The following is a 14,378-nucleotide window of genomic DNA, read 5'->3' on the forward strand; positions in this document are numbered from 1 at the left end:
TTTTTTTTTACAAAGTTTAACTTGGATGATGTTTTCATTTTCACATGTCCAGCACATTTTGTTTCTTGCTGAACTGTAAAATTGTATGGAAACAAACCAAAAGAGAAAAATTATATGCATATTACACTACTGCTGTGTTTTGAGGAAGGACATACTTATTTCCAAGACACGGGTCATTTGTTTGTTGATCACAGAGCGGTCCAGTCCATCCTCCTTCACACTCACAGGAAAAGCTTGACTGGCTGGTAGCATGGCATGTTCCATGCACACAAACTTTCTTGTGACAAGGCTCACAACCCGGCAGAATTCCCACTTGCAGAGGCACATTTCTGAAGTCCTGGAGTTCGCTGTTGATATACAGATTACGGATGCAGCCATGAAAGCTTGTGCCATTCTGACCTGGAGACTGGCGTAGAGCTGCAAAGTTATTTTTCACAGGCATGCCTAGGAAATTAATAATAGCAAATAATCAGTGTAATTTTTTGTACAGTTTTCTATACCACAGGATCTGTTTTTAAAGACATTTTTACAACTATCCTTATGTAAATATTTTTCAATATTCAGTCTACACGGATGAGTAATGAGCCAGCATTTCAAAACTGTCCAGGTTGTCAAGCATGCACGCAAGCCAACTGCAAAACAACATGTCTTTAGCGTCAGCTAAAGTGATGGACAGGAAGTTAGCAATTGGTGAGAAGTCAGATACATGACTGTTTGACCCAATGCAATTAAGTCTAGGATGGCACATTGTATATGAATCTTTAAAAAACAAAAGATTTTGCATCTTACAAAAATCATGTATCAAGATGTTTAGATGCTGAAGAATTCAGAAACACCAGGTCACTGACTTGGATTTGGAATACAGTGTGTTGAGCATTAAAAAACCAATTTGTTTATCTAAAAAAAAAGAATAAGTTTATTAGCTGCCCAGGTGGGGTAAAATGGGCAGTATTAGCAGTATTAACACCAGTACCTAGTGGCATAACAACTAAGGAGCTAATGTTCTGCATTCTTTCTCCTTAACCATGCAATCTGATAGATCGAATGCTTTTATATAGCTAGTCAGAGTGAATAGTTAAGAATGACATGGAACCATACAACTGAATGAAGTAGTCTTGCCTTTCATTTACAGGTTATTTTAATTTCACTGGGCTACTTTTCAAAGATTATATAAATGAATAATATTGTATTTATCTGCTTAAGAGCACAATCTCCTCTGATCTCATCAGCTAAGTAATGTAAGCTGGGAACTCAAACTGTAAACAATCATTAATTTCCATTTCCTTAAAACTATTAGCCACTTTTTCAAAAGTGTTAGAAGGCCAAATGATGTGCAAATGCTACTCATTTTCTTTAACAAGTTTTAGAGAATGGTTCTTTTATCAGCTGTGAAAGATGTGCCACCGAAATGATGCCCATGTATTTCTGCTGAATTTTCTGAAAGGTTGTAGCTTTGGCATTGTTCTCCCCCTTCCTTTTCTTTGAAGTATTTCGTCATAGAACCTGCTATAGGTAAATTACAAAACTTACTGCTGAAGGTGGCAGACGGTAAAAGGTCTATTAAATAAAAGCAATACAATAACCCTGTTAAAATGACCATCTTATTAAAACGCTGCTAGAGCAGAACGCCTGCAAATGAAAAGCTGCTGATGCTGTGTCAGAAATAGGGACTTCTCTGAAACAAGTTAGCATGCACAGCTGGCAAACTGTTCACTAATTTCTGAAAGAAAAATGAGGAGTATCACTGAAGGCTGTGACTTCATTAAAGAGTTTCTGAGAAGAAAGTTTGCCCCTTTGGACTTCTTACCAAAAGCCATGGGCTTTCAATATGATATACTGGGAAGCATTACAGAAAGACCGAAAATATCTGATGTATGTAGTCTGACCTCAAAAAAGGACACACAGCTGAAAAAAATGTTAAAAAAGTTGCATAAATTAACTTCTTTCTGCAAAAATTACATCAAATTACGCCTTCCAAATTGACCAAAATAATTGTCAAACAAGAATAGCTCTGTCAAAAAAAAAAAAAAAAAAAAAAAAGAAAAAAAAAAAAGAAAAAAAAAAAGAGAGAGAGAGAGAGAGGTAAAACCATGAAAGGCCTTGCTATCAAGTCTGAATTTCATTCATTGTGCCAGCTGAGGTGATGCTTACCAGAAATGCCATTTTAACAGAAAGGTGATAAGCGTAAGTGTAAGTTTCATGACGATATAGGTGTCAAACTAAGACTTTGGCAAAGATAAGAATACTGCATAAAATTCTACTGAGAATTTGAGTTCATAGCTGAAGGATATGTGTGATCAAATTCTTCAAAAATTCTAGACAGAGTATGAAAAAAAAGAATGAATCTAAAAAGATAAGCAAAAAAAGTGGATTCTTACTGTCTTAAAAATTCTGAAGATAACAAATATACAAATATAGAAACATAAAAGTTTAACAGATGAGTATATGTCTACTGTTTTTTGCTCTATAATAATAGTTATAATAATAATAATGTTCTCCTAATAGTGGCTTTCATTCTGTTTCAGATTAACATTTTCTATGACAGCTGGAGGGAATTTGTGCTTGAAGCCTGAATGTGAAGAACGGAAATAGAGGCAACACAGGATATCTCTTAAGCATATGTTATATGTTGAAAGATTCTCCTGCTTTTAGAATCAGACCAGTGGAGGAAATAGTAATTTCTGAAAATTGTTTCTTCTGATAATTCATGATAATTACACAGATTAATATGTCTTCTAATGAAGACACATCTGTAAGGTAGAGAAGCAAGGAAGAGAACAGTATGTCATAAATTATAAGTGAGTGTTAATACTGCACAAAATGAATGTCTGTACTTGGAAGTGCAGAATCATTTCATTAGCAGATGCCCACAACAGACAGGGCAATCTTTCTGCACTTATACCAATATTCTTAGCAGTCATTAAACAACAAATGGATGTTGACAATTCGAGTAATCAAGCATACAGTGTCTTATGTGAATGTAGGATTTTGCCTCCTTTCAAAAAATGTGACACTGTATGCTACGTAAATAACACTTCAGAAATGATACACATGAAAAAACATACATCTTCCTTTGAAGATCAGTGATATAAAGGAATTTTAAAGGCAGTTCATATATTTGATAATACTCATTTCTCTGCTAGTGTGACTAATGCTGAATTTTATCTTGCACTTCTTTTCATCTTAGATTGGAGGAGACAATAACCAAACAGACAGATTTGATAAAAAAAAAATTAAGTGCTTGCAGGACAGAGTGGGAAAGAGACAAAATTCAACTTATCCCTTATTATTTGCAACCGAGGCTTTTGTTACTTGGATTTATAGGAGAAATTGACTGGCAACAAATGCAGTTTATTAAAACATGCTTTATTTTTCAAGTAAATTCTAGGTAGATGGATTTTTAATTTTTAATTTTTTTTATTTTTAAGGCACTAGCCACTCTTCCAACACTATTTTTTAAAACTGAAGCTACTGAGATAGTGGCTCAGCTCACGTCTCTTTTTTAGGTGTTGTCTTCATAAATGGGTGTCTTACCCTATGTTTATTAGCATATATTACCAGTCAAATTAGCCAATAGTATTTGTAGAAGCAATAAGATCCTCTTACCTCCAACATACAGTGGAGAATCAAAGTTCAAAGTAGACTGCTTGGACAAATTGGTAATTATCTTGGGGCTTCCTCCATCAATGGACAAAGACAGAATCTGATCCATAGCTAGCAGCTCCACAATGTGGAAATTGCCATCATTAATAGTTTCCACACTGCAAAATAAACATTAATTTAAAACAGTTGATGCTCTAGTTAGAATGATTTTGATCTTCTTTCTCTTTGACAATTAACACAGCTTCAAAACAAAACTCAAAGAATGCAGTTACCAGAAAGCTAGATTTAATTGCCCGCATATATAAGAGCTAATACAATGTAACAAACCTTCAGTAACACTCTATTAGTAATATGTTTTGAAATTACTATTAGTCCATTTTCACTCATTCTTATCAAACCATGAAGTGTGTAACATCTGATATTCTAAACAGTTCAGCTACATTTACTAGGCAGGAAGCCAAACACACAAAAACTTTGGCTTTAACAAAGCTCTTGTTTGTCTCTATGTGTTTGTGTATCCTATCCTACATGTTGCACAGTAGTGCATTTACACATTCTACAAATAGGAAGGAATGAGTTGACTCCAGTGATATATAAATTTAGTTTAATGGAATATGGAACTGCATCTAATCTTAGTCCTGCCAGACAAAATCATATCATTGATCCAGGCAGCCCTACTGATGCTAGCAATAAAATAATTTGTTTTGTTTATCAGGCCTGGTTATTTCTGTGTTTGGCTTCTGGCTTGCAGTACAAATACTGTAGCTTTCTTTGTTTTCTTGCCTTTGTATACGATTTCCTTCTGCTTACTTGCAGAATACAAACCTACTAGTAGGAAAATGCCTGAAGCGTCATGCAGAGGATTGTTTCAAGCATGGTGCTTATGCTATGCAAGCACAAGCCTACACATTAATGTTACTAAGCACAAGAAATGTCTGTCAGTGCTTACTGACCTCGCTATTACACAGCGAATATTTAAACACAGTTTAAGCACAGCAGAGAGAAAAGTCCCAGAACTATTCAGTTCTGGGAGTGAATATATCATTGTACTTAAATTACTTCCAGCTCATTTTCGACAGGAGAGTTGGGAGCTAAATGTATGACTGGATGGGAGTTATGACAATGAGCTGTAGTCCAGGGACCAGACATTATTACCATTCCCATGACAGCATCTATTTGCTTCAGAATACCATCAAACAAGTTAGCTTAAGCCCTTGAAAAGTAATTTAAATGAACCAATTGTATGATGTTAGTCTGAGATGGACAGAACAGTCATACAGACAGTGAGCTCTTCTCATTAGAAAAGCAGTATAGTTGAAAAGGATTAGCTTCCTAAATCTCAGGGCAAAAATCAAACAAATTACCTTTTAACATCCTTAGTGATGCTTTAATTAACCTAACTGCTTTTTTCCTGGAGCAGATCAGAAGTGCTCACATAGTTGTTTACAGCTGTGAAGCAGCTTCTCAGCTATTTATTACCAACTTCAGCAATCCAGGCCCAGACCAATAAGGGTATAAGTTCTGCATAGTAGTGTGATGCTTTAAATAAACTTAGCTCTACATAAAAATGCAAATGCACAGTGCAGACACTGGCAGAATAAGCACTTTTTGGAAATGCAGTGGAGGAGGAGGTTCCATGTGGGAAAGAAACAGGCCAGAGTTCAATATTTCTAAAAAGCATGACCTATTCAATTTATTAATTAGTTGTTTGCTGTGATCAAGCAGCAAGAAATCTACCAGGATTATCACATTTAACACATTTTAATAAGTCTAGGCAAAAAAAAAAAAAAAAAAAAAAAAAAAAAAAAAAAGTTGTGTAAAGAAATAAAAATGGATGTAACTTCGTGACTTAAGTAAACAAGAAACCCTAATATACTGTTCTTACTCCAAGGCAGCTAACACCACTTAACAGCTTAAGGACCTTTCACACTATCAAATTTACAAGGACGAGAGCAACACAGAACATGTGTTTTTATAGCAGGAGGTAATTCTAGGGATGTATAAAACAATGTGTAAAGGGAATGCATCTCTCTTAAGAGTCATTATTAAAATCTAGTTTTACCTGTTCTACTGGTTAAGAAAAAAATTCTGCAGAAAGAGGAGCCCTCCTAGGTAAGGGCGGTTTAAATTAAGCCACCCTTAAACACAAGGCAGATTTGTGCAATAGTTCCTGCCAATGCACTTCTATTACTTCTAGCACATTTACCACTGGAGAATAAAGAGTGAAACACACAGATCCTAATTGAGAAGAAATATTCACATATTTTTTTTCCAGTAAATATATGATGCAAATGGCTTTATAGAATGTATAGGTTTCTTTTTTATGGAAGAAAACACATTTAACATTTTAAAATAGATGCCCAGATAGAACAAAATTAGTGGATCAACTTTTCCCAAACAAAACATCCCTGATCAATTACTGTTCTTTATTGGTCTAGGTACTGCCATCATCTCATGTTGTTACTCAGATTGACTGCTTTTGGGATGATAGCCCTTTTTTCAGTAGACTCCCACTGGCAAAGCAGTTTCATTCACTTTACACAGACTGCTGTTATTGTTCATTCTCTGTATTTATCATGATTAAATCATCTGTTTGTAACTGTTTTGTTGCTATTACAAGTATTTCTGCAGGCTTTATAGCTCCCACTTGAGTCCTTCTCAACACACCATTTCTTGACTACCATTTATATAACAAAACTTCTGTTTGAATCTATTAGCTGTATATATATGTATACACTTATTTTGGCTTCTGTTTTAGATATCCCACTTATTCTTTTTTGCAATACTACGTCTGCGTTAAATAATTAATTCTTCTGTAAAGTCTGTTTTCTGTATTTTGTGTAATTAAAATACAGTTACTATTTCTACATGTTAAATTATTCCATGTAACTGTAAACAATGTCATAAATCATATAGTGCATCAGAAAACAGAAACAATCTTAAATTGTTTATTGTAAAAGTCTGTGATTTTACTAAACATCTTTATATTATATTATACAGATTTTATTTATTAATTTATTTTTCCATTGGAACGTTTTTAGTAATCTACTAAAAAACACAGTTCCAATGATGCTATTACCTACCAAAGTTTAGCACTGTTTCTCTGCTACATAGATGTAAGCTTTTGATTTTATATTGAGTGATTTATATTTAGAATTTCTAAAAATAATGTATTTTTAATGTAACATCCCTAATAGAACACAGAACAGTGTCAGCTAACTACAATCTCCGGCAAACAAATAAACACTAAATAAAGTTTTACAATGTAAGAGGTGTAATTACAGAAGAAACCAAGACTCGGGGAAAACTCATTCAATACTTCCCAATTACTTCTGAATGGGTTTATAGTAACAAGAGGGCAGATTAAGGAGAAGAGGTGATCCCTGTTGTCCTTTTGCTCATGCTTGCAATGTCTGTCTCTAAATTCTTGAAATGTGATATATAAAATCCTCTGGGAAAATCAGATAATATTTTCCTTTCTTTTTTTTCAGAGAATGAGAGAAATTTCACTTAAAAGAGCTTAAAAACTGTACTACAGAAACAGATGTGGATTCTGTTTCTTGATGACTCTGAAAGCAAAAAACCCATGTATTTTTCAAGGGCAGTGACTTTTTTAGAATTAAACTTTTAGACTTATCTTCCATTGCCAGGGAAAAGTCTCACTTTTTATGTCTAGCACAGAAAAAAACTTCTATTTCATTTCTACTTATGCAATACAGTCCTGCACTTTACCCTGCACACTGGGAAATTATTTAGCAGTAACATCTTGGGGGGGAAAAAAAAAAAAAACCCCAAAAAAACAAACACAAAAGAAACCAACAAACACAACATTTTCACGTTTTACACAGACATGTAAGTATTCTACTGAAAGCCAGCTTTTACTTGGGTTTAATGGATCAAATAATATATTAGACTTCTGACACTTCTGAACAAAATTACATTTTCTGGCAATATCTTTTAATTACAAAATATCTGACAATATGTCCACTTTAATGTATTTCTTTTTATCTATTCAAAATACATGACTTTGAGATGCAATTAATACATCTTCTGTTCCAGTTAGATTTTATTATTATTTTTTAAATCTAGCTTCACCTGTAAATAGCAGAGGCTGGATAAGATCCTGTGTCATAACTGACCCTCACTCTACCACGGTACAGCTCTACTGCTATATGATCCTTATCGCCTTTGTAGAGCAGGATCCCACTGTCTTCATCTGTGGCAATCTAATTAAAAGAAAGAAACAATTAGGAAGAATTAAAAATATTTAATAAAAATGCTGTAGTAAGCAAATCTCTGATTTTACTGATACAGTCTATTAACTTACTGTAAAATTCCTCACTGGCCAACACAATATTCTTTCTCTTCTTACCAGTAAGCTTATCTAGTTTATAATGAATATAGAGTTATTCCAGTGACTCTCATATACTTTTTGCTCAAACTGTGAAAAGCTTTTTAAATGAGCCGATGATTACTATGGATACATTTTCACACTACAAAAGATCATTGACACTGTTTTCCAGATCAGAATTTCCATACAAGCAATCTTACCTGAAGGGTGATATTGGTTTGGGAGTGCATTTTAGCTGAAGGGATTTGTAGATAGGATTCTTTGTTGACAAAGTTTATACTGATCAGCTTTTCACATTTCTCACCCTGGTAGCCTGATAAACACTGGCAGATTGGTTCGCTCTCTTTTACAATACACTGTGCTCCATTTTGGCATTCATAGTTATCACAAGGGCTGGTGCGTGGTAAAACCATTGGTGGTGAAAACTCACAAAACAAGCCACTAAATACAAATAGAAAAATTAGTATTTACAAAAAAAACATGTGACTGACACAAGAAAGACATGCATATAACCGTAGACTGGCTTGTGTTAGAAGGGACATCAAGGATCACCAACTTCCAACGCCCCACTGCAGGCAGGGTTGCCAGCCAGTGAATCATAGAATCAATCTTTGAATGGCCTGGGTTGAAAAGGACCTCAAAGATCATCTAGTTTCAACCCCCTTGCTATATGCAGGGTTGCAAGACACCAGATCAGGCTGCCCAGAGCCACATCCAACCTTGTCTTGAATGACTCCAGGGATGGGGCATCCACAACCTCTCTGGGCAGCCTGTTCCAATGTATCACCAAACTCTGAGTAAAAAACTTCCTCCTAAATCTAACCTAAATCTTCCCTGTCTTATTTTAAAACCATTCCCCCTTATCACTGTAAACCCATGTAAACAGCTGATCCCCATCCTGTTTATATGATCCCTTCAAGTACTGGAAGTGAGGGTCTCCCCAGAGCCTTCTCTTCTTCAAGATTAAGAACTATATCAGATTGCCCAGTGAACCATCCAACCTGGCCTTAAACCTGTTTGTATTGTTTCCAAATTTTCCTCACCTGTATCCCTCTGGGCAAATACATGTATACCCATTAACTGCATCAGTACACTGTGCTCCATTTTTACATTTATTGTCCTGGCAGTCATCAAAGTCAATATCACAGTGTTCACCTACATATCCAGGTGTGCAGTCACATCTGTGGAATAGAAAAGCAAGAATAACATGCTGCCTTTTAACAATACTGTGTGTTAACAAGAAAGGTAAGGAACTGCTCAGTTGTTTAAAACTCAAAACTTTAAAATGTTACCCTGACTTTGTGTACCTTAATCATGTTATTATTTGGGGAATTTTCATTTCCAGCTTTGCCAGTTACACATGCTTACTCATTATTTGACGTTATATTGAATAATTTGTGGCTTAAAATCTGGAGAGACCTCATGAATCATTTTGACAGTTCTTTGAATTTATGAGTAATGCAGAGTGTTAAGGGATGTTGTAAGTGGCTGTGAACACTAAAAATAATCAATATGCTTAGCTGTTGAAACAGACAAGTAATCCAAGGTTTGTGGATAACTTCTTTGCCAACTGAACAGCTAAGAATAGGACAAAGATCCATTTATACAGTTCAGAGTTTACACACAATTTTTCCCCTTGAAGTTCAACCAGTCTAATTTACTATTAAAGGCTTGATGTTACTGAACTATCGTACAGTATCGCTATCTGCATTCTCTGTCCTGAGCCCTCAAGTTCTCGCTGAAACGAAAACTTTAGGTCGTCAGAATAGTAGGCAATATAATTATTATTTTCTTATTTTATTAATACTATTTTTACTTAATGCAATTCTCATTGTTAATGCTAGCAGCATTTCTTTAGGGAGTTCTCATATTCTTAGACTGAGTGAATGCTCAGAAGTCTGTGAAAAATGAATGGAAAATATTAGTAATTCATACATTCACATGAATATTTTTTGATTAAGATTTATGGATTGATTTCATTAGACCCTGTGATTCCTCCCTTGCTGTTGTTTTCTCTTATAACTAAAACTTGCTCTAAAGAGCCAAGAGTGATGTCAAATACCTGTGTAATGTTAAATTAAGTACTCCAACAAAACATATTTATTGAACAACATATATGAATATGAAAATGGAATAAAGAACTTTATGTAAAGCACACTATTAATAAAAATAAGTGAGACACTTTCTTGAAGTTACTGTATATGTTATTTTCTGATTTAAAATCTCAGAAATTAACCTGGAAGACTGATCAACTGAGTAGTAAAGTATGAGATGCCAAACTAGATTCACTCAAGTTGCATGAAGATAATAAATATAATGTAGAAAAAATTAAATCCAACAAATTTTCTATTTTCCAATTAACAACTTTTTTTTTTTTTTTAACGAACATTTCATGTTCATATGAATATTTGATATATTTGAATATTTTTTGCCTCATTTTTAAATAACATGTCTTTTTGTCAGTTTTTGTAATGATAATAGATAACCTAATTCTGGCCCAAGAGTATGCTGCTTGTAAGACAGGTACTTATGATTTATTAAGCTAAAGCCTATAAAAGCACTTTGAAGTGTGCATAATTAATTGTAACAAGGCTATAGTGTAATTACAGATTAACTTTCCTGGGAATGGACTTCATTTTACACCTTACAGTGTTCCTTCCTAATAACCTCTTTCACAATTACTTCTCAGACAGCAGTATAATAATTTCATGTTAGTTAAACATGATTATTTTTCCACTGTCCGAGCTGCCAAAAGGGTTTTGTATAGGCTATCACATAAACTAACTGCCTTTTGTTCATCTTCAAATTCTAACTGAAGTTAGCTAAGAATCTTTTAATTCAGTAAACCATACCTAAGATAATATTGGAGGTCCATCTTAAAATAACTGAGCTTAGTCTACTGTAATATTTAGTATTAGTATTTAGTAATAACTGAAATCAGTATTTTGAGAGTAGAACTTCCTTCCACTAAAAGAAAAAAAAAAAAAAAAAAAAAAAAAAAAAGGAGTATAAAAAAACAACACAAAAATTTAGATGCAGCTGGACCATGACAGTATTTTAAACTTACTTGTAACCTTTGGGTGTCAAGATACACTTTGAGTCATGTTGGCAAGGATTTAAGTTTTGAGCACAGAAATCTAGTTTCTCCTCACAGAGCTCACCTGAAAAGTAATACATGTCCTCAGCTCAGTGAAAACAGATCCAAAAATAGCTGTTTCTATTTTTTAAGTAATTTCTAAGAATTCTTTTGTTAACATTAAAAAAATACAAGCTTAATGGTATAAAAATGAATACATTCCCGACAGAAATAGTCAGATTTGTATTGTCAGTAATCTATTTCTAAGAAAAAAACAATAAATAAATAAAACAACAACATGTTAATATCACTGTTTGACAATACAGTTCCAATTATCCAACAATGAAAACTTGCTTTCTACTTCCTAATTTTCTTAATCAACAATCCAACCTTTTTTGCACATGGTAATATACCATAATTAACTACTATTTGTGCTTGCTGAATTTAAGGATTCATAGGTCTACTAGGCCTAGAAACAATGCAGGTAGTAGGGTTGCTCCTTGACATTTGTCAAGAAAGTATAAAAACAGAACTCTTCACCAAAATGGGGAAGAAAAGATCAGTTGATAAGAAGGCACCTTCACTGCTGTAGTTGAAATTTTCTTCAAGAAGCACAATACTTGGTATCCCTTGGTTTTACTTTTCTGAGTATTGGTCAACAGTGCAATTAGATCACAGAATCACAGAAGGAGCTGAAGTTGGAAGGGACGCGTGTGCTTACACCCGTACTCAAATAGGGACACCCTGAGCAGGGTGTCCACACCCATGTCCTAGCAAGCCAAACTCCAAGGAGACCCACAGCCTCTGGTCAGCCTCTGCCAGTGCTCCATCACCACACAGCACAGGAGTGCAGCCTGGTGTGCAGAGGGAGCCTCTGCTCTTCCAGTTTATGCCCACTGCTCCTTGTCCTGTCAACTAGGTACCACTGCAAAGAGTCATGAGAAATAAATATCTGCAGAACAGCAGCAGAGTACTGGGGACAAAGACAGCATCACCATGAGTGCAGAAATGGGAAAAGAAGGACAGAACATATAGGGATGCAATTTGAATCAAAACAGGTAAACTAGAAAAAAAGAAGGAAGGTACAGGATAATAACATTGTAACAGAGTTTTAGAGTGAGCATATGAATGAATATTATCTTCCAGAATACATAATGTGTTTAGTTTTATGAACAAGCTCATCAGCTACTACTATCAATACTAAGGTTTCTGGCATCTTTAACTGATATTTCTCAAGTACTTGGAGGGCCGAGCACCACACAGAAACTACCTTCTGTCTTAGAGGGACTTCTCTAGTATTATAGAAGTGCACGTGATAATGATAATGAACTGAAAGCAAGAGCTGAATTTTTTTAATTTGTTGTTGTTGTTGTTGGGTTCAAAAAATCCTGCCTAAAAGGCTTTCATTTTCACAGCAATTGTGCTTATGATTTATTGTTTAAGACTGCATATTGTGAACATACCACTGTGACTATTCGTGACCTCAGACATTATTTCTAGAACTTCAGATAAATAGGATTTATTTCAATCACTGGACAAATAAGTACAACTTGGAATTGAGGAACAGTCCTCAGCAGCAGCAAAGATAGAGAAAAAGGCAAAACTGAACCAGAGAATAAAAACTCAATAGAAACATATGTGTTATGTGTTTTTAAGGCATGCAACCATCATGATCCTGAAACACAGAGAGAAGCCAAAACCAGTCTGAAAAGTGCATCACAGTTATCCAACAGGAAAAAAAAAAAAATAGATCAAAAGATCCAGACTGATTCTACATAAAGATATACATATATTTTTAATGACAGCACATTACCAATTTGCAAGTTGAACATTTTCTGTACAAAACCAGATAAGCTCATGGTTAACACAAGACAATGGTGTTTAAGCACAGCCTACTTAAAAGACCTCAGGAAAACTGTCAGTAACAATATGACTTAGTCAATATATTTAGGAAACTGAATGAAGATCAAATACAGGCCACTGAGGATGACTAATAGAATGGATTTAAATTCTATCCTCAAAGCCTTTTCAAACTCTCTATGGACTTATTAGTCTGGAAGTGTGCAAATGTTATGGCTAGGTCAGTGCACAAAGAATCCTGAAATACCAGGGATTCTTACCATCCCACAATATATCAAACAAAACCCACATCCCTTTCTCTTTTCTAAAGGTTTTGTTTGAACAAAATCATTCATAAAAGGAAGTAATTTTTCACATAGCATTTAGTCAATCTGAAGAACTTGTAATGGCTGAAAGCCACCTAGAGGCCATCAACATTTATGTATATCTCTGAACATTAGAGACTTCAGATTTATAGGAATATCATTGGAACAAGAAAAGACTAAAATTATTATTATTTTTAACTTAGCCTATATGCATTCCTATGAGCTAGAAATGCAATTACCTCCATACAGATCAGTGTATAACACCTACACTTTTATATACTCATTAAAAAATATCTTATTATGGAGTATAATCTATACACAATTAAATGCAGAACTTCAAAACATAGGAAATGACAACCCAATTACAAATACAGTTGTTCAGTATTTACAAGTCTTAGAAAAAACTTCTTTAAATGTTCCCAAGATTCCTCAAAAGTAAACCACAAACCATATAAAGTAAACCATTATGAGCATGACATATTGGGCCTATCTTTCAAGCAATGTTGGAGGTTTCTTGTCTCTGTAGTTACAGTTACAATAAAAGTTCAGTGGAAAAGCCCCAAATACCTTTTCAAAATAAGAATTAGGGCTGGTGTTATAGAAGCAAACAATCTCACAACTGCTTCACTGAACTTGCATTGATACAGGAGAGAAAATGAACCATCACTTAGGTTACTGCTGGCATAGACCTTAGAAATTTATTTAAGTGTGGCAAATAGTATTATTGAGTAGTGTATAAATCTGTCTGCTTTTTTTTTATTTTTTATTTTTTCATCTATTTGCTTCTAAAATACATGATTTTTCAGAGTACATTGCATCTTAGTAGTCATGAATTGATGGCACACGTCTTCAGACCTACACTAAAAACTGAAATACCTAATGAAACGTTCTGGGACACTTGAAAAGTCTTAATTCCCAAATCTTGTTAGGAATCAAACCTAGACATATAGGAATGAAAAACATTTACAGTGTTGAAAAGTATTCAAATTGTGAAATCGATGTAATGCTATCAGGTCTACTGCAGTCAAATGGTTTGCAAGTATCATTAGATGTTTTTGAAATTATGGGCAGACTTTTATTTTAGTATTCTGTGGAATTCTTCTACATTATAAAGGTCCACAGACTGAAAGAGAAACGATTCCAAAAAATAAAGCTCTTCTAAAAGAGACAGGAATGTATGTGC

At 34.3% G+C, this 14,378-nt stretch overlaps 1 protein-coding gene across 17 annotated transcripts in view; it reads right to left on the reverse strand.

Moving 5' to 3' along the window:
- SLIT2 (slit guidance ligand 2) overlaps positions 1 to 14,378 on the reverse strand; it is a 242,711-nt gene that overhangs the window by 7,242 nt on the left and 221,091 nt on the right. For all 17 annotated transcript variants that reach the window (XM_015862752.2, XM_015862756.2, XM_032444126.1 and 14 more), the window contains 6 exons: positions 11,022 to 11,115; positions 8,998 to 9,135; positions 8,155 to 8,395; positions 7,699 to 7,829; positions 3,607 to 3,761; positions 156 to 444 (listed from right to left, as the gene is read on the reverse strand). In XM_015862752.2, coding sequence (XP_015718238.1) covers positions 156 to 444; positions 3,607 to 3,761; positions 7,699 to 7,829; positions 8,155 to 8,395; positions 8,998 to 9,135; positions 11,022 to 11,115 — 1,048 coding nt within the window. The remainder of the gene's footprint in view (positions 1 to 155; positions 445 to 3,606; positions 3,762 to 7,698; positions 7,830 to 8,154; positions 8,396 to 8,997; positions 9,136 to 11,021; positions 11,116 to 14,378) is intronic.

Source organism: Coturnix japonica, chromosome 4 (assembly GCF_001577835.2).
Source record: "Coturnix japonica isolate 7356 chromosome 4, Coturnix japonica 2.1, whole genome shotgun sequence".
Taxonomy (NCBI): Eukaryota; Metazoa; Chordata; class Aves; order Galliformes; family Phasianidae; genus Coturnix; species Coturnix japonica.